Below are 19,836 nucleotides of genomic sequence, written 5' to 3' on the forward strand. Positions count from 1 at the left end.
GTATGAGACATTGCAATTCCAGGGGTATGCTGAGCGTCAGTGACTTGGTTCTGTTGGGGCATGAGCTTACCTCCTGGATTGACAGATTCGCTGATTGGATTTAATGACTGCTCCTCAGGCTGCTGTTTAATGAGTAAACTAGACAGGACAGGGGTGGAGTCAGACAACACTCCCTGCTGGTTTGAGGTTAAGGTGTTTCCAGCGGCTTGCTGGTCTACGACCTCTGAGGGCTTCTGACAGTCCTTGACCTCTGTTTTAATTTCCTTCCCATGTGCCAAAGAGGCAGAGTCATGACTCCCAGAGACTTCAAGCTTGATTTCAGCTGAAGACTGCTCACCTGAGGCCTCTGACTTTGCCAATGCAGATGCTGAACAGGATACAACCTCAGCCTCATTTCCTGAGCTTGAGTTTTTGCTCATGTCTGCGGTGTCACTATGATCCTCCATAGGATCGCTGAGGTCTAGCTCCTCATTAAATAAGTCTTTCTTGATGTCGTCTAGGTCAGGGTCTGTATAGGCAATGATGTCAAATTTCCCTGATGTTAGAAAGTCATCAAGGTGTAGGTCATTTGTTTCTAGATCTAGGTCTTTGCCATCTTCAGGATCCAAATTTAGGTTCTCCAAGTCTGCATCCACTAAGTCTTTAACCTCCACGTCCTCGAGATCTTTGACCGCTGATTCTTCTGCATCTAGTTTCTCCTCCACAGCTTCACCTGCCACTGAGACCGTATCAGTCTGCCCAGCAGGGGGTGCAGTCAGGATAATAGATGCTGCCATGTGATGGGTCTCACTTGAAGCAGGCTGGCTCATAGATCTCATCAAAGAAGATTGTTTAAGTGAGTTGTTTCCTGACATTTGGACATGCTGATGAAGATTGTCCATGCTGGAAGATAGCTGTACATGTCCAGTGTGGCCAGCCATGGGGTCGACCATCCTGAGCCCCTGATTTAAAGGAAACCTGGGATCAGATACTCCTGCAAAGCCTGGAAGCCTTTGGCCCTGCAAGTTCAGATCCATGTTGCCTCCTTGCATGTCACCTGGGGGAAATGGCATGCGTGACCTGTTGTCGGCAGCAGCTCTGTGTCGCAGTTCGATGAAAGGCTGGCCCATGATGTTATGCTGCTGCACTGGCATACCACGTGGTGGGAAGTGTTGGGGCATCCCCATAGGGTTGCCTCCCATACTCTTGGCCATTTCAGCTGACATAGATCGTCTCATTTGAGGAGGAATATCCTGCATTGGTTGCTGCCCACGGGGAAAGAAATCTTGGGCCCCATGAGGTCCTAGAACCCCAGGTGGAAAAGCAAACCTAAAAATAGACAAACATTCAGAAATGTAGAGATGAGGTTTTCTTAGAGTTGTGCATTGTTGTTATGTTCATTACAAAACGTCTGCAAGGAATGGTAAAAAAAAACCCAAAAAACTAAAAGACAAACCTTGGCCCCTGATGTCTCAAATTAGGGTCTCCAGGATGTGGGCCCCGAGGGATTTGTCCTTCATTAGGGAAAGGGACACGCTGATCTCCTGGAAAAGGTCCAGGAAACCTCATTGGCCCTCTCATGGAAACTTGTCCAGGGTAAGGTGGAGGAGGCCGGTTGAACATTTCCCCTGGCTGCACAGGGGAGTCTTGGGGCCAAGGTCGTGGTGTTCCGAGGGGAATATTGCCAGCAGGTTCCTGAGGGCCCCTCTCCTGTCGAATGGCAATCCTCTGTTGCTGCTGCTTGAGGATTAATTCTCTTATTCGTTGTCGCTAAGAAACACAACAAGCATAGAAGTTTTAGCCTTAAAAAAAAAAAGATCTATGGGCTGCGGTTACCTTACAGTGACACCTTCATTATAGCTTTACTGTGACAGTCAGTTCATTTTAGCCTCTTTTAAACTCCAAAGCTAATGTGGAGCAATGAAAGTCAAAGGTCTCTTTTCCCCAACAAAATAATTACAAGGGGTTAGGTTTAGTCAAAGGTAAGCTTATGATATTCTAAAAATTTACAATATACCAACATATTCCTATTTACAAGTATCAACATTTTACAGCATTTTTTATGGCCCAAATAAAAGTTTTTCAACTTTATATTGATAAAAAAAACATTAGAATAAAATGGTTTAAGAAAAAAGATCCACAGTAAAATATGGCAAAATAATCCTTTACCTTGGCATTGGCCTGTTTGATTTTGAGAACTTATTATTTTGGGGGTTTTGTCCTTGTTTTTCTTTGTTTACTTTTTATTCTTTATTTTTGTAATTGTGCAACAGTGTATGATTACATCAGAGTGAACAGAAGCATACCAGGGAGAGAAAACAAAATAAAAAAACCCATGCAATGTGCTAAGACAAGAAAGAATCACAGGGACCTTGGCTGGTAACATCCACGAAATCTATCATATTTTGCGTATTCAGCCCATTTGTTCCAGAGTTTAATAAACACATCTCTCTGAAGTAAAAAAATTAAGGTAATCTTTCACTGATGTAAATATAATTTACTATATCAATCCACTCCTGTATTGTTGGGGCTCAGGAAGTAACCAGCGCCTCGTAATGGTTCTTTTACAAGCACAACTCACCTTCCAAGAACAATGCAGCAAAATGCAGGGTCAGGTCAAAGTTAAGTATGTTATACATTTGAATGTGGTCCTTATAGTTATTTTATTTAAATTACATGATTCACATAGCTGAGATTGAGGGAAATCTTTGTTTTATTTTTTTCTTTAATTTCTGGTCAGATTTAGCATTTTACCTTTCATTTGTTGCATGTTATGTTTATGTTTTAGGTTAAAACCAAATCAAAGCAAAAGGTCAGACATTAAGGCAGGTTTAATTAATACTATCAGATTTACTTCTATTGTTTTTCTAGCTTAATAAATCTATCAGAAGGTAGCTGATGATGGACAAACTTAAAAATATGACTCAGGTTGTTAAAAAACTTCCACCAAACATGAGTGATGACTAAACGCTAGTGGAAATGAAATTTCCAAACAGCTACAGTGATATTCAGTTACCTGTCTGAGTCTTTCCTCGCTCTCAGCGAGAGCAACACCCTGAGCCTCAGAGGAAGAACCGGGCATTTGTGGGTCTGCGCCGTTGTTGCCAACACCTGACTGATCTTTTAGCTCCATTTTCTCTGTAGACTGTGGATGAGGGGTCATGGGGGCTTGTTCATATGGGTCATGAACGGGTGTTTGATTGGGTCTTCTGGCAGGTGACTGATTAAATCCATCCTCGGACACACCTGAGGGTTTTGGTGTTTGCAAACCTGGATGAGGGAAGTTCTCTTGGAGCCTGCTTTGAGGTGGGGAAAAAGGATCCTGGCCTCCCATTGGTCCAAGCCTTTGCCCCTGTCTGTTGAGCCCATCTGGACCAGGCCTTGGGGTCCCTGGAGGCTGAGCATAAGGGTCATTGAGCATTGGTCTGGGGGCCCCAGGCTGGGAAAACATGTCACTACCCCCTGGCCTTGATGTTCCAGGTGTGCTAGTAAACGGCTCTATAAGCCCCCTCTGGCTGCCTGGTGACTTGGAGAACCTCTCTCCCATCGAGGGCCGTGGAGTACCTGGTGGTTGAGCATAAGGGTCCACTGAGTGGGAGGGTGACATCCTCTGTCCAGGGTGTGATTGATGAGCAAACTGGTTCATCCCACCGGGTCGTGGAGTTGAAGGAGCCTGTGAGTAAGGGTCTGAGGATGGACTGGGTGCGTTTGAAGGCTGACCATAATTGTCATGTGGACGTGGGGTGCCCGGAGGTCGGGCATAGGGCTCAAAGAATGGGCGAGGCTGATTACCTGGTTCACCCATGGATCGTTGGTTACCCGTCGTCTGAGAGAAAGGATCCGGCTTGTTGGGGCCAGAAGGCTGGGCAAAGGGGTCGTATGTAAAGTGGTCAGGCCTGGGAGTGGAAGGTGCATGAGCGTACGGATTTCTTGACATTTGATTCATTGGCCCAGGCTGAGCAAATGTGTGCCCCTGAGAGTGATGCTGGACCATTCTTGGAGGACTGGTGAAGCTGTCGTTCCCCGATGGTCTTGGGGTATGTGGAGGCTGAGCATAGGGGTCGTTCTGGTGATTCTGGGAGAATCTGTCAGACTGATGTGGCCCTGGTCGGTTGAAGGGATCCTGAGCTTGAGGAGGGGGCATGGGTGTTTTGAAGAGAGGGACTGAGCCGGACTCATTACTTCCTGGGATTGGGGCAAGTAAAGGCCTTGAGTAAGGGTCAGACAAGATCATTCTGTTCTGGGCCATGCGCTGATAGGCCTCATTTCTTATCATGGGTCTTGAGTACGGGTCTCTGCCTGGAGAACCCATTGGAGGCCTTCCCTGAGCAGCCTGACTCACCCTGGGGGGCCCCATGGGCTTAAGGAAAGGGTCCATGTCCCCAGTTGGCCTTGGGGTGTCAGGAGGTTTGGCATATGGGTCGTTGCTCATGGATGTTGGGGAGCCAAAAGATTCATTAGCAGGAGAGGGCCTCCCTCTGTCCTGCTGGTCCATTATGGAGTTGGGGGATTTACCAGATTCTACAGGCATTCTGCGACATACATTTGGTCCAAGACTTGGTGGTCTTGGGGTCCCAACCATCTTGGCATATGGGTCCCACGGAGAAGATGGTCTGGATCCAGAGGACCCTGGTGAGAATACTTGAGGAGACTGGGGTTGGGAGGAAGGGCCAGATGGTGGGGGAGGAGGGGGTCTCAAGAACACATCCTCTGGAGGACATGAAGTGGGTGTCCCTGGGAGCTGCGGCCTTGCAAAGCCGTCTTTAGAATTAACTTGCTGCATAGGAGACAAGCTGCCGTTGCTGTGCAGGGAGGCCGGGCTCTGGTTCCCACTGTTGTTTCCATCTCCATCAGACAGGCAGTTGCCCTGTTGTTGCTGCTGTTGCTGCTGAAGTTGCTCGTTCTTGACTTGCTCCAATTTCTGAGTAGCTTCAATTTTGGCTTGTTGCTTGCTCTTCTGCCTCATTTGCTGTTGAAAGGACACAGTGAAAAGTGGTATTAGACCTCAGAAGGGGTGCAGAATACATCAGTCTCATGGGCCAAATAAAAACAGGACCTACTAACCACGAATGTCATCAGGGTTAATGTGGAGGATAGTGCAGTTGTTTAGGGAGCTTTACTAAACCACCACTTCTTAGCTGTCTTATTATTAAGTGGACCTGCCGCTGCATTCCCTGACTTCATTGCATACACTCTTACCTGTCTAAACTTCCACTCTTGTTCATGCTCTGACTCTTTTGGTTTCAAAGGGTCTTTAAACAGCAGTTCTGTGTCTAGTGGTATGTTGGGATCAAACACCTCAGGAGGCTGTTGCTGTGGATGATGCCTCTTCACCGTCTCATTCGACATCTGGACTTTGTTGATGCGCAGGGCTGCTCGGTTATCTCTTGCCTTTTGCTAAACAGCAAATCAGTCACAGATGAAAAACATGAACACAACAGGTATTAGTATTTCATCCATGAAATTGCAGAAAAAAGACAAGTCTATGAAAGTCTCTTATGAAGCATTTGTTTGAATATCATAATATGTTATAAGTAGTTTATAATACTTCCAGGTTATCATCATAGGGTGGGCTAAGTATGAACATTGCTACCTTCTCTGACTGACAGTTCTCATGATGTTTGTAAGCCAGGTTTGATATCTGGGACAAAGGTTCCCTCCTGACTGAACATTTTTACAAAATAAAATATGGATTTCCAACATGAGGCTAGAGTATTTTGCAAACCTACAACAGGGGCATGGCTGGAAAAAGAGCTCCTTGGTCAAATACTGCAAAAAACTACAATTGTATCGGATTCTAATCAGATGAGGCTTTTCATATCTGTAAAAGTTAGAGGTACGTGTGGCCTTTTCAGCTAGATTGTCATTTATAAACTTGAATTGTCCAGATAAATAAATATTTTTTGGAGGTCATCGTGTTACTATAAATGACAGTTGCCTGACCATTACCAGGTTGGATATCAAAAGAAAAAGCTGTTCTAGTACAATTATATCTGTAAAAAGCCCCTAAAATCTATGAAACAGGGCACACTGTAATCAAAGCTGGGTATTAGAGACTGGCCTCTGCTAGATAAAATTACTTTTCGTGAACTTAATTACTGGGACCATGGTGAATTCTAACAGCATGTTCTTCCCATGTTAATTAGTTCAACTGGATGATTGAGTGGCCAGATTTCAAATCACACTGTAGAAGACAGGAGGCCAGATGTGATGAAGGAGCCTGCAACTGTGCAACTGTTGGTGATAGTTTGATGACTGGTGGGATTCAAACTGTTGGGGACTGAAATAAAAGGATAACATTGTGAATTTATCAGTGATCTTACCACATATGGGGCCCTGTCTTGCGAACTAGCTTTCCTCCAAAGTTTTGCAATCTGCTTTACCCTTGTAGACCAGTCTGTTGAAAAGAATAAGAAGAGTTGTCATGCCAACAGTCCAAGAGCATACACAAGGTATTTTTTGCAAAGTGTGACTGACACAGTGCAGTGGTTACACCCAAACAAATATCCAGAGAAAAGCAGAAATGACAGGAGTGATGACTGTAAAAAATGAACAGAGGATAGACGTAAAGGCTTTAGAGCCGTTTACCAACCTGGGTATTCTTCCTTGAGGTTTGGGAAATTGACATTGGTATATAGGACAGGCGCTACAGTGGCAAGCTCTCCAAGTGTCTCCTCCTTCTCCCACTTGAGTGTACTCCTTTGGGCATTTGACATGGCTTCAGTCTCCCCCTCAGGCAGAGATCCAGGGGTTGCAGGGCCAGGGCCGTGGGCAGAGGAGGGCCACTGACCAACTGCCTCTCTAGGCATCTGATTGAACTTTCTATCTCTGCAACAACAAAGGAAAACAGCTGAGCATTCTGGCTCTGCCAATTTTTGTTTTTACTTCAGAACAGTTAAATCACTAACTGAGGTGGTGCATTACCTTGGATTGTCAGTGAAAGGCATACGGTTGAGGGGGGAGAAATTTTCTGGGATGCAGGGACCTGCTCCTGGATTTGTGGGGAAACGTTGGTTTGGGCCCATCATACCATTGATCATTGGCATTCTTGGAAACATGGGATTCCCTGCACACATAAGAAGTGAATTAGACACTTAAATTCATAAAAAGTATATCATACACACGACAACAGTGTTATGTAATGTACCTGTGTTGGGATGAGGCATACTCAGGCCAGCTGTGGTAGGGAGGGACCCTGGACCCTGGGGGTGAGGCACCTGTGGTGGGGGAGGTGGGTGGCTCGTGCTGGGGCTTAGCACTGCTGTGAAGAGATCCTCCACATCTTTGCCCTCCAGCTCTGCAACAAATCAGGGAGTGGTAGAATGTTGTGTATGTTGATCAAATCTATTAAGGTACCTTTCCTTAACCCTTTCAGCTGCTACAGATAATAGTGATGCCACATGTTGGCCACCCTGATTAATGGTAAATAAAGGATGACCAATACAAATTACAGATTGTTATATGTCAATCAGTTTATGACATATTTTTTAGCCTTGGAGACTTGAAGAATTGATCTCACTGACATGTAGAAACACAGCCTAGTCAATTCAGTGTCACACTCACGAGTGATCTACAACAAACGGTCAAATTTTTACAGTTTTTTACAAGAAGGGTTGAAATCACAAACCTGGGATTTTGTAAAGTTTGCTGAGAATTGATTCTGAAAGAAAAAAAGAATCATTTTTATTGTTACTAATATGAATCTTGTATGAAGGTTTGAAATCGAGTATCAAACAACTGAGAGTCTCTGGATGTTGTGTCTCCCAAACTGACCATCAGTGACCATCTTGTCCAGCTCTGGGCTGAGGATGCCGTCCAGGGGCTCCTCTGGATGGGTTCGAGGTGTCCTACGGCCACCCTGAGACGCGACTGGTGAACCGTCTGTAAGGGACCCGATGTCCAGACCAGCTGTGGAAACACACACGGACATACAAAAACAAATCTTAACATGCACACGCAAACACAGAGACGCACAGCAACCAAATATCCGCCTGAGAGGAGTATCATAAATATAAACTTGAGGTAGGAACATGTTTATTGTTTTAAGAGCCTGTGGAAAGCAATCAGAGCAGAATGAGCAGTACATAATTACAGCTCCTCGGGGTCCCTGTGTTGTTTAAGACGAGTTTTACAATTATACAACGTTCGTGTAGGAAAGTATTTCTCATGCTATTTTTTGTATTGTATATCTATATCATTCTTTAAGAAGGGTTCCATGGCTCCCTTTTATAACTGTTGATCTATAAAAACATCTATTATAATTTGTTACCTCATTGTGGGCAGATTAAATTGAATTTATGCTGGAAATTCTAGCGTCATATCACTGAACTATTACTGCAACTGTTTCTTTAATTGCATTTACTTTCCATGTCTTTTAAACTCCCATCAAAACAAGACTAAAGGATCAGTATTAGAGAAAAAATATGATCTGCCCATAAGCGTTTAAGATGAACAAAGTAAGTATTGACAAAGATGGGGGTTGTGTAGTGCAGTGATTTTTGTTTTACTGCAACAGGACTAAGAACACACAACGTTCAGAGTCTTTGGTAACTCGAAGGACGTCTGCCAAGGCCTCCTTTCTTTCAACTGCTAGCTTCTTAACTGCTCATTTCTTGAAAACCAAGATGTCATTATTACATTGTTCCTTTGCCACCGTGAGAACAACTTTGATCAGACTGCAGTAGATTACCTCTCTTGTTCATAAAGAAATATGTCCACAGTGAAAAAGTCAGATGAACAAACACCATATGCATTGGAGTGAGTACTGTGCAGTAGTTTAGGTAAGCACTAAAAAGCGAGTTATGAGTGTTAAGACAATTGCAAATAGATGAGCGCTAATTATAAGCAGTTTCTATACATGCAGACTCAAAGAGACACACACACTGTTAGAGAGGAAGAATGCACTAAAGCAGGGGATTAGTAGGCCATAGCACCCTTACCAAAAGGAGGAGGTGAGTTGTCAACCTGGAAGGGGCAAAAATCAAGACCTACAAGAACCCAAAACCAGATCAAATGAGTGAAAAAACAGTGATGAGAGCACAAGCACACCACGCTTCAGACAATGCAAAACAAACAAAATGTCAACTCAAAGATGAAGTGTTGCTAAAGAATGTGGCATTAAAAACAAATTCACTTCAGTGGTGACAACTAAATAAACTTGCTTTTGGGGAAATTTATGAACTGCAACTCAAAGGCTTTATAAACCCACGATTAGGTGACTATTAGTACAAATCCTGCAACTGTGACCACTTTGTGAGATACATGACGCACCAGAGTCACTGCTCGACTTTCCCAGCATTCCCAAGATGTCTGCATCAGAGTTCAGAACATCAGAAAGATCAACTAATGGTTCCTCAGACGTCTCTGTAGATGGAGAAAAAAAAAGGAAGAAACAAAAGAAAAAAGGAAGAAAACCAAACTGTCAGAAATCATAATTGATGGTGATGTTGAATGGATTTAAAAATGTGATTTGGAACCATTTGTTTGGATGCCACATGAAATACTTTGTCCTCTGTACTCTGAATAGCTTAAACATTGATTATAATACTTGTGTTCCAACACACTTTAACACTGTTCTCAGTCTTACACAATCAGTCTGGTTGTTTAAGCCTTTGGCTTTGAAGTATTTGTAGCTTTTCTTCATTGCAATCCATCAAAATACAGAATCTGAGAAAGAGCTCTACTCATTCAGACACCTGAAAATGCTCAATAGCACAATCACTTCTTTGCTGCATTTGTTTCCTTTAAGAATTTCCAGCTTAGTGTAAAATAGAAACAGACTAAAAGGAAAGTGTATGACTGTCTGAAGGCTACTGTTGTCTTATTCAATGCTCATTTTTTAGCAGTCTTTTAAACTGATGAGTTTTCTTTTGAGTGTGAACCAAGTTGCATCATGAGATTTCTACACACTTGATGCTTAGATTTGTCTTTACAAATAAAAGGTTATATCTGTGCTGTCCCCCAACAAATCAAATCACACATTCAGGTGCTTACAAGGAAATTTAGGGGTCAACAATGACACCTTTTTTTTTTAACCTTTTACAGATTTTATACGATTATATGACACAATCCTCGCTTTTTCTGATGCAGGAATCTGGTTTTTCTGCTTCTCACATACAGTTTGCATTGGGTTTCAGTTGTAGACTTTGATTTTGGTGTGTGATGTCTTAAACACTCATGGATCTGGATGAGCTGCTTCTTTTTCAGCGTCAAAAGGGGGGAAATCTGCCTCAGTGAGTACAACTGGCAGGTTTGATTTGATATCTCTATGTTGTTAAACTAGTAAACTGCTCCTGAAACTCTTGATAAGGAGGATTTCTTAGCATTCTATTGGGTGATATTTTTTTGTGCAGTACTGTTGTAAACGGAGCTAAAGCTACACAAACAAGTACATAAATGCAACTGGCCAAAGCTGAACCTTTCACACGGCTGACTTAGTCTTGTATGAAATGCTGGAACAGGGCTCTAACATGTGTTCAGATGACCTCTGACATGCTCCAGAATGAAAAGGGACAATATGCTCATTGGGTGATGACACTTGCAAATGAGACAAAGGAGAAAATGCATGGAGTAAACTATACTGGTATGCATTGAAGTATAAAATGAAAGATAACCCTGTGGTTTCTGGCCTTTACAGTACCTGCACTGGTTCCTTTCCAGTGATCGTCTTGTTTTTCTGTATAATTTATTCAAAGGCATCACTTACAATACATCAGATCTTCAGGACAAGGGGTGTTAAGGGACATTTGTTTTGAGTACATACGTGCTGCTGCTTGTCTGTTGTGAAGCGATGTTGTAGAGGCGCTGAGCAAAGGATCTGACGAAGGGTCCAGGAAGCTGGCGGTGGGGTGCCTCCTATCCACTTGGCCCTGCCCTTCTTCCAGTAAACCTGATTCGACCCCTTGCTGCCTGCTCTGCTTGCTTTTGTCCAAGAGGTCCTTTCCAAAGAAAGCCTCCTGAGCATGACGACACAAAGCAGGGGTCAATTCTCTTATGCCACTTCTTTTGTTTTCCAGAGAACTGTCAACTTGCCTTTCTTAACATCATTCACATCGAAGGCCCATGAGAACTGACGGAGTTGAAACAGAGCAGCTCAGAGACAACAGTAGTTGCTGCTGACCTCACTTTTGTCAGCACCTACCTCCCCCAACCACTTATTTCCACAAGTCACCCACTATCCTCAACGACATGCAACTGCAGCTGCCGGTGGCACCGAGACATTAAAAGCTTGACGTGTTGCTGTTTCAATAATTAATGAAATGTGCTTCACTGCGTTGGACCTTTAGGTTAGACTGAAGCTCCCTTTACTGTGGCGGGATAAAGAGCAGCACTGACAGCTGAGGGAAGCTTAATGCACATCACAGATCTATGTTTGGGCCAACAGAAGGTGACACTGAGATACCGGCAGGAGACAAGGGACTTTAAAGTCATCTCTAGTTATGCTTTTGTGTGTCAATTCTCCACCCAAACAGAGAGCATTTAAAGAGAACGATCAGAGACTGGTACCCTCTCCAGTGACTGTCTGTGAGTTTTTTTGAAAGAGGAAAAACCTACAGAGGGGGCTCCATGCACCAAGGCTCTGTAAGTGGTTTCAAGGCAATGTACTTTGGTTTCCAAACCTTCCCATGGGTGGTTAAATGAAGATTTGGTATGACAAGAGCAGAGAATCTGTGCAAATGAATAGCATAACAGTAAAAAAACAAAGAATTGATTTGCAATTAACTTCATGAGCTGTTTCACTAATGCAGTAACTTCTCTTGAAAGGGATGTGCCCCAGTATTCAACATGTTTTGTCTTTGTTTGTCAGTTATTTAGAGAGGTCTATACACTAAATTTACAATGGCTTTTTTATCATTTCTTTTTATATAAACACTGGTCAAAGTTATAACACCCCCATAATGATACATGGTGTTTTATATCATATGTGAAAGGGTATATTAACTAAAAGCTGCTATATAAGATTTATGTTTAATATCTTTTTTAACCTGTACACCAATAAGACCAATACAATGTAGTGAGAGGTATTTTATTGTGGTACGGTATTTTACCCAAGCGGCAACCTCCGGTCTCAAACTATGAAGCCCATTAGGAAGTGTTATAAACTGCAATTCATCGAGAATCCACTTGAGACTGGCTGCAGAAACAATGGAAACCACATACACACCAATTCAAAAAAGACGATCTTTGCAGCACACACTGTACGGGGGGTGAATTGTTTTCTAACGCGACGGTTCAGAAGATATTAAGATTACGAGTTTTTGCCCAAATAAGGACATGACTGACTTGACTCCCAGATGGGAACACATAGCTGTTGGCTAGGAAGCTCAAACTCCGCCTCTTTACGTCACACTCTGCCTGGTTGGATCAGCATTTACAATATGACTGCTGCCGTCGATTGGCTTCAAAACAGCGCTCCAATGAGCGCCATCATGAGAAGCTACATTGCTGCACAAAGAACATAGGGTAAACATAAACAGCAACGCCTAACAGGCTGTCAGTGCCATTTCTAACAGTGTTTCCTCCTCATTAGCTTATCATGCTTGTAAAGAAAACAGTGTTACAATATTAAGTATCATGAGCATAGGCTGAGCTCAACTACTGTATCGATATTAGCTGGACTGCTAACTCCACATGTTGCAAACAGGGTCGAACAAGGAACTGCTCGTTGTGGACTTTGCTGAACACAATCAAAATTGAATGAAGAGGGTTTAAACAGCTTGTTTTTAGAATGTATTTTTCTCTATCAAAGGTGACATACCTGCAGGTAGGCGGGAAAAGCTTCCTCCAGTTTTGTTTTCTTCTTTCGGTAGCGCTTCTTGATTTTTTCTGGTACCTCTGGTCCAGGCGGCACCTCGTCTACCGGGGTATCAGGTAAAGTCTCTGACCATCCTACAAGGAAGACCACATGAGAGCATTAATTGACAGATCATGGACAATATATGGAAACATAGATAGTGGGTATGTGATCAGTTTATATACCCTCTTCCTTTCCAACTGGCATCTCTGACACAGAGCCAGTGGAATCCTTTCGACAGAGGGATCGTTTGGCCTTTCCTGGACCTTGACCCGGCCGGCTCCTTTGGCGGACCATGAACCCACCGATGCCTGGGAAGGAGAGTTTATTGATCTTTTTGGAATAGCAGACAGCGTATCTTCACACAAAACACATTTTTCAAAAGATTATGGAGATGATATGATTTGAGGTGTATTGGGTGTGAGTTTATGGCTCCATTAATTGTCCTGTGCATTCAGCATGAAGGCTCAGAAACACTAGATAAGAGGCCTCAGTACAGCAGAGGCCCAGAGATGGCAGTGCTTTGCTACAGCTACAGCGTTGGGCATGTACTGCACCATTTTACGCATCAGAGGAGCTGTCTCCTTCAATCAGGTGCCCTACCCGGCCGGTACGGTTTCCTCTTCCTCTTCTTGCCGCCGTCGGCCCCCTTGGAGTCGTCTTCTGCCGGCTCTCGCTCCAGGCTCGAGTCAGACTTCGCCTCACAATCTAGGAGCTCAGCCTCTGCAAAGAGAGAGCATTGATGACTAGCGACAGCCCTGCTGCAGAGAATACCCCAGCCAGGCCCCTCAACAGAGCAAAAAGGTCAATTCTATCTGAACTCCCTTCTGTGGTGGGACATTAGCCTGATTGAAATCAAGTTAAGCAGTTCTATAACAAATAATCTCATTCCAGTGGGACTTTCAAAACCTTTCCTCTCATTCTCATTTTAAAAACAAGTCTGATGAGCATAAGAGGTAATTAAACAGCATTACTACTATGCCATCTGTGCAGATCATCAGCACTGTGTCACTCTTCATTAATTGATCAGTTGACTCATTATAAGACACATGCATGGCTTGAAACCTTTAAAAAAAAACATACAAACTTAAAAGTACTGTGCTATTGTCCTACATTTACGTCGGTTTTAAGACTTGAAATTATAATTTAAAAAAACCCTTACATGATAACCTCCATAATACTATCTGAGACACTGGAAAGGAAATATGTTATCCAGGTTGTATCATGTGAATGCAGAGCTTATCTGATTTTAATTGGCTTTTATTTAGCAAGTGTTAACCGTGCAGCTGTGTGGTGTTAAAAACATTTAAAGTCACATTGGGAAAAACAAATGTACCCAAACAAATACGACAGCACAGATATCCAAGTCACTGCTGAACTAAAACGTCTCTAATTAACAACCTGAGATGAAAGAGGGAGATTATGCAAGAGGACAAGTACCTCTGTTGTCCTCGATGTCCTCATCACGAGAGAGCTCTGAGAGAGGGTCTAAAGGAGCCTGAAGCACTGCCACGCTGTTCTGGTTAATGATCTTCAGTTTCAGCTTGGGTTTTGGTTTCCTGCGCCGAGACGCTGTGGCAGACAAGCTCTGCAGCTGGCAAAGTCCGGATTCCGTTAAGCAAACTCCATCTTGGGTGTAGGTCCTCGACAGATCTAGAAAAACCAAATTACATGTTTAAAAAGTCTGAAAGAAAAAAGAGTTTTTCTGAATAATGCATCCAATTTAAAGCTCTGAACTTACCCATTTCTTTAGCCTTTGTGACAATCTGCGTCATAACTACAGGCTCAATGGTGTCTCTGGCCTTGGTCACAACTACAGCAGCAGCACAGGACAAAAAATCTTTTAAATCAAGCAGAAACTGGCAAATAAAATGTCTTAGCACACTTAGGGAAATAAATGTACTCCAACCTTTAGTGGTCTTGAAAGCTCGGCACATTGTGCAGTCGAAGCTACTTTCTGCAGCCTTTTCTACATCCTCCTCTGAATGGAGGCCCTGACAAGACGCATGGAACCATCTGGAAAGAGAAGAGCACTTCAGATGCGAGCCAAATTATGAATTAAAAAAAAAAGAATTAGCAGAGACCAGTTCCCCTGAGTTGACAGGTTGTGTAGGAACACTGCACACCTGTCACATTGGCGGCACTGCAGAATTGTGGTGCCTTCGTTGTAGTCCACTAGGCAGATGGGGCATGTTGCAAGGCTGGCACAGGGGGCACACTGGGTGTAATTATTCTGCCACTCACACCTTAGGCCTGGGGTGGTGGCGCCACACTGAGTACAGGACACACACCTGCAGGAGACGGAGAGGACAGAGGTCATTCTACTCAGGTAACTTCAGAACGCATTACCGCTGATTAACTGAGCTGCAAAAATTCCTGCAGACATGCTTTGCTGTCTGCATGCTGTAAATATGCAATTCATTCCTCTTAGGTTTTCAACTTTTTATGAAACCATTAAAGACTTTCTCTGCACACACAGTTGTTTTGTTACTTTTGAGGCAGATTTTCAAACTGAGATATTTAATACGAATCATAAAGCAACTCATTATTGATCAGGAAGAGTTGGAAAATGGCAAGTGGTCAGTTGCTCATTAGAACAACAACAACCCAGTGTTTCGTTACTGAATCTAAAACATGTAGCCCCGTGTGAAGCAGGTTTGGGTGAGATAATCATAGAGCAACAAACCATTTGCATTTCCAGCTGTCCTTGGGCACGTTCTGCAGCGGAGGGTCCAGGCAGTAGGTGTGATAGCTGATGTCACAGTCGTCACACAGCAGCAAGCGGCCGGGATCTGTGGCTTGGCCACAAGCCTCACACACTGTGCACTCCAGACACCGCCAGCCTTTACTCAGTACCACCTTGGTGATCTGTGAAAGTAACAATAAGACATTTATAGAATACATACTATATTATATTTATAGTCTACAGACTATATTATATTTACAGTCTACAGACTGTGTATGTCAGGATGGTGTTGCTACTTTGTAAATTGTAAGTGTGGTGCAAAAGCTCAATAAGAAGGTACCTTTATGCCGACACAGAATGGATGGTAACATTGTCCGCACTGAGCACAAGCCAAGAGACGGCCCTCTGCACCAAGGCCAAAACTCCCACACACCACGCACATGTCCTAAAGAGGAAGAGAGACACCATGAGTTACCCTCATTTGCTGGGAAAGATCAGTTTGGAATCTGAAATTATGAGTAACGTTTTTGTTGTCCTCTCTCCTCACATACACCTGTGAATAAGAGTATTGAAAAAAAACAGTCATATGTCATATTTGCTGTTTAAAACCTGTTCAGTATAAACTGTATATTTGATTGCTTCTGTGCAACACTCACAAGGGGTTAGTGCTTTAATTAGCAGCAACTCGACTGTAATGGCTCAGAATTGTTTCTTTTACTCTCGAAAGCGACACTCACTTTTTAGCGTCCCCATTACTACCACTGATGTTTCTAAGTCCCAATGAATATCAGTGGCAATATGACAGCGACAGTTGCTCATTGTTTACAAAAATTAATTCAGTTCAGGATCATGACTCTGAAGACAAAAAAGGAAGAAACAATAACACTTCAATATGGTCCTGTGTTACGTAATCGGCTGCATTTCCTGCGGGCTGTTGGCCGCATCTCCTCAAGAATGAATAATCTCCAGTGGGAGAGATTTTTGACCATCAGGCTGGCGAAGTGGACGAGGATATATTCGCAGATAAGGACTTAAAATATATCTATATATAAATATGAAAATGTGAAAAATAAAATAGAACAACATCAATACTCAGATTTCAAATACCTGTTTTAGAGTGAAACTGTCATTGCTGGAAAATATAACCACTGTGTTGTGCATGGCATTCTCCTCTTCGTCCTTGACTGGGTACTGCATTTCTATTGTGGTGATCTGGAAAGTGAGAGAAACAAAACAACCACTGCTTTTAAGAAACTGTGTAATAACATGAAATAAAAACAGCCACCATCTACTTTAAAAAGGCTCAAAATTAAATATTTTAACACATACTGAAGAGTCACAAACATGATTGAATGTTGCCATCTATCAATCTATGTCATTATTTTGTCTGTTGAGGAATTGGCCTATAGAAATTGTGCAGCCATCACAATAAAACAAGAATAACAAACTCTATGATTAAAGCTAAATGTGCAATACAACACCTTTGTCTTCAGCAGGAGGGAAAACATGCAGTGTATTTGCATATAGTGTTAGATTTGAGTGTTGACGGCACATACCCCAGGGTTGATGCAGGGAATCACTCCATTCTTGCCTCTGGCCCTGCCGCGTCCAGCTCTACCTGACAGACCAGCACCTCTGGGTCTCCTTCTTCCAGGAAAGCCGGAGCCTCGACCCTGTGGGGATGAGACAAAGATCAGAAAATGCTGCACAGGGGAAGAACAGGGACAATGACAACCCCTCAGCTTCAAAAGTGTAATCAGTAGACAAGAGCTCCACTCGTTTTCAAAAGCTTGTTTCTCTCTCGTGTCTGCTGAATCATTCAAGTCAGAGTTTGCTCAGAGAGAAAGATTTGAGTAGAGAGAGGGTATGCTGCAGGGAACCTTTCGCTCCTGATGAGGCCTGTTTCTAAGCTGACATCAGGAAGTGCTATTCTTTTTCATTATTCTAGATCGGTTTTGTCATTTCCTCGTTGATTATGAATGCAAACTGCTATGACAAATATCTGTAAACTGTGATCAATATACAAGCAAATACCTGCCTAGCTTTGTTCCTCTGTTACAGAAATTAATGGATTAATTTAACATTCCACTACATCTTCACATGAATTTAACAAAGGGAAACCAATTACATAGGTACTCTACACTTTTTAGAAACCTTACATTTAAAGCTGCTGTTGGTAGTCTTGATTTAAACATCAGTTCGGAGAGAGATTTCGAAGGTCAACACTACCCCTCCCCACCAGATTTCCTCTCACTACCCGTAACCCCGCCCACAAAAGATCATTGTGCGCATAGAAATATAAAGAGTAGACACCGCATCGACCGCTACTACCTATTTGTGCTGACGAGCCGTGGGGCCGCCATTTTGGTCTGGTCAGCCGCTCCACTCAGTGTAATCTGTTTGGCATTTAATCACTCATAACTCGCTGAATACTAAACTGATTTTCATGAAGGTTTTTTTTTTGCAAACATCATACATGTAGGTATGATACAGGACACATGGTTCAGCGTATTTTAATATACATAGTGGGCTTAACAGTAATAGAATATTGTGATATGTGATATATGTGATGTATGATAGGTATTTTGCCACACAGGGGTCTGGCATCTTGAAGTCTCTGCTGCTTCAGTTTAAGTTTACAGGTAGGGTCATGGGTAGGATGACCGGACCAAGATGGCATTGGCGAGCCGTATTTCTTGCGCCCCAGCAGCCAATAAGGCATCTACTCTTTATATGTCTATGGTTGTGCGCATTCTATGAGGAAGTAGTGCCTTTCCAGCCATTCAGGGCGACATAGTTGGGCCGCCACTCCACCAATCAGGGGGGTCGAGGAGTAGCTCTGATTGGTCCGTGATAACGATAACAAGGGGGATAATAACATTGCTTTATACAAAGGCATTGGAAAACACAGAGATTTTGCCATAATCTCAAATAACTTTACTTACAGATGAGTACCGATTGGTATCATGACCTTTTCTTCAAACCCAGCAGAAAAAAGTACAGTTTTTATACACCATTCCTACCAACAGCAGCTTTAACTTCATACGAATGTTAAAAAAACTAAAACCTTCTAACAGTTTATAGAAAAGACTGGCAGAAATTGTTGCCAGTGAGTGAGAGGTGGTAAAAAAAAGTCCACAGAGCTGTTGTTCCTGCAATGCGAGCTCCACTGTGGCCTTGGCGTATTTCCGACAGGAGGCCTCCGCCTAATCACGACTGTCAAACTTAAGTCCAACTGAACCTCACACCACCTGCCCCCAAATCCCTTCCCATTTACCCCCCGTTTGACACTGATCCCAAACCACGGCCCCTCCCCCTCCACTGTGCCCGCTGACGGACACACTGTATGATGATGTTTAACCTGGACTGGATCCCCGCCACAGCGTTCAAATTAACCTTCACCCAGCCTTACTTAAAAGTAATGAGTGTTGCCTTGGCAACCCACTGCCACAGACTTTTCACTCAGTTCAAAATCAAAAGGAGGAGAAAGAAAGGTACTTGAGCAGGTTTGAATGCAAAGAAGCAGAGCGTGGCTGACAAAAGGACCCATTCATCTATGAGCAGAGATGTTTATATACATAAAAATATATATTTGAATGTTTCTGTTGACTGTGTAGCTGCCACATGAAACCCCTAATCTCTGAATTCAACTGCAAAGCCAGCTGTCAATATAGTTATTAAATCACAGCTATATTGACAGCTTTGAGTCTCTAAATCTTCTCCCTGTAAGGTGGTAATTCTGTAACGTTATTCCTCACAGTAACACTGGGCACACTGGGGCAGTGTGGCTAAACAGAGGGCTAACATAGGGCAGCTGCTGCCCCGGTGTCTCTGCTGGGCCACAGTATTTACCACTCTGATGCTCCAGCCGGGACTGCCAGCGGACTGCCTGGTCTTTGGGACGTCCCACCCGTCTGGCTGGTCTGGTGACCAGGACAAGGGGGAGCTCACACTGCTATGGGGACTCCATGCACCCTAAGGTAAGGGGAGGGGGGTTGGGTGAGAGAGTGAGAGAGAGGGAAGGAAGGAGGGAGGAGGGCGACAAAATGCAGCAACTTAAAAACAAAGCCAGCGAAGAAACAAAACATACAAAGGAAGATGTTAGAGAGATGTATGGAGCTTTGAGTGTAGCCGTGTGGGAGCTATCAAACACACACACTGTTCATGTATGCAGAGATCTGATGTTAGAAAGCAGCTGACGTGCCACAGAAGGAACAGGACATGTTATCAGGGCATGTTCAGTGTTAAGCCAATCCCAAGTGTTTTTCATGCATTGCAGTTTAAAAGGAACGTCTCTGGTATTAGTTGCATATCACAAGGCATACTTCGCCAGAGCATCATGGCACACAGCAGAAAAAGAGGCCCTGCAACCTCTTGC

General features: G+C 43.4%; 1 protein-coding gene across 1 annotated transcript in view; it reads right to left on the bottom strand.

Annotated features, from left to right (window-relative positions):
- Nucleotides 1-19,836, bottom strand: part of LOC117826783 (histone-lysine N-methyltransferase 2C-like) — a 79,962-nt gene that overhangs the window by 16,646 nt on the left and 43,480 nt on the right. The window contains exons 15-39 of the mRNA XM_034703122.1: nt 19,311-19,433; nt 17,015-17,131; nt 16,566-16,670; nt 15,799-15,903; nt 15,459-15,640; nt 14,899-15,063; nt 14,682-14,788; nt 14,514-14,585; nt 14,213-14,425; nt 13,376-13,495; nt 12,958-13,083; nt 12,737-12,867; nt 10,742-10,934; nt 9,250-9,342; nt 8,919-8,966; nt 7,753-7,887; nt 7,607-7,639; nt 7,127-7,276; nt 6,904-7,045; nt 6,572-6,807; nt 6,303-6,376; nt 5,179-5,376; nt 2,996-4,948; nt 1,436-1,749; nt 71-1,308 (exon numbers count right to left, since the gene is read on the bottom strand). Coding sequence (XP_034559013.1) covers nt 71-1,308; nt 1,436-1,749; nt 2,996-4,948; nt 5,179-5,376; nt 6,303-6,376; nt 6,572-6,807; nt 6,904-7,045; nt 7,127-7,276; nt 7,607-7,639; nt 7,753-7,887; nt 8,919-8,966; nt 9,250-9,342; nt 10,742-10,934; nt 12,737-12,867; nt 12,958-13,083; nt 13,376-13,495; nt 14,213-14,425; nt 14,514-14,585; nt 14,682-14,788; nt 14,899-15,063; nt 15,459-15,640; nt 15,799-15,903; nt 16,566-16,670; nt 17,015-17,131; nt 19,311-19,433 — 6,373 coding nt within the window. The remainder of the gene's footprint in view (nt 1-70; nt 1,309-1,435; nt 1,750-2,995; nt 4,949-5,178; nt 5,377-6,302; nt 6,377-6,571; nt 6,808-6,903; nt 7,046-7,126; nt 7,277-7,606; nt 7,640-7,752; nt 7,888-8,918; nt 8,967-9,249; nt 9,343-10,741; nt 10,935-12,736; nt 12,868-12,957; nt 13,084-13,375; nt 13,496-14,212; nt 14,426-14,513; nt 14,586-14,681; nt 14,789-14,898; nt 15,064-15,458; nt 15,641-15,798; nt 15,904-16,565; nt 16,671-17,014; nt 17,132-19,310; nt 19,434-19,836) is intronic.

The sequence above is a fragment of the Notolabrus celidotus genome, chromosome 15 (assembly GCF_009762535.1).
Source record: "Notolabrus celidotus isolate fNotCel1 chromosome 15, fNotCel1.pri, whole genome shotgun sequence".
In the NCBI taxonomy this organism is placed as follows: Eukaryota; Metazoa; Chordata; class Actinopteri; order Labriformes; family Labridae; genus Notolabrus; species Notolabrus celidotus.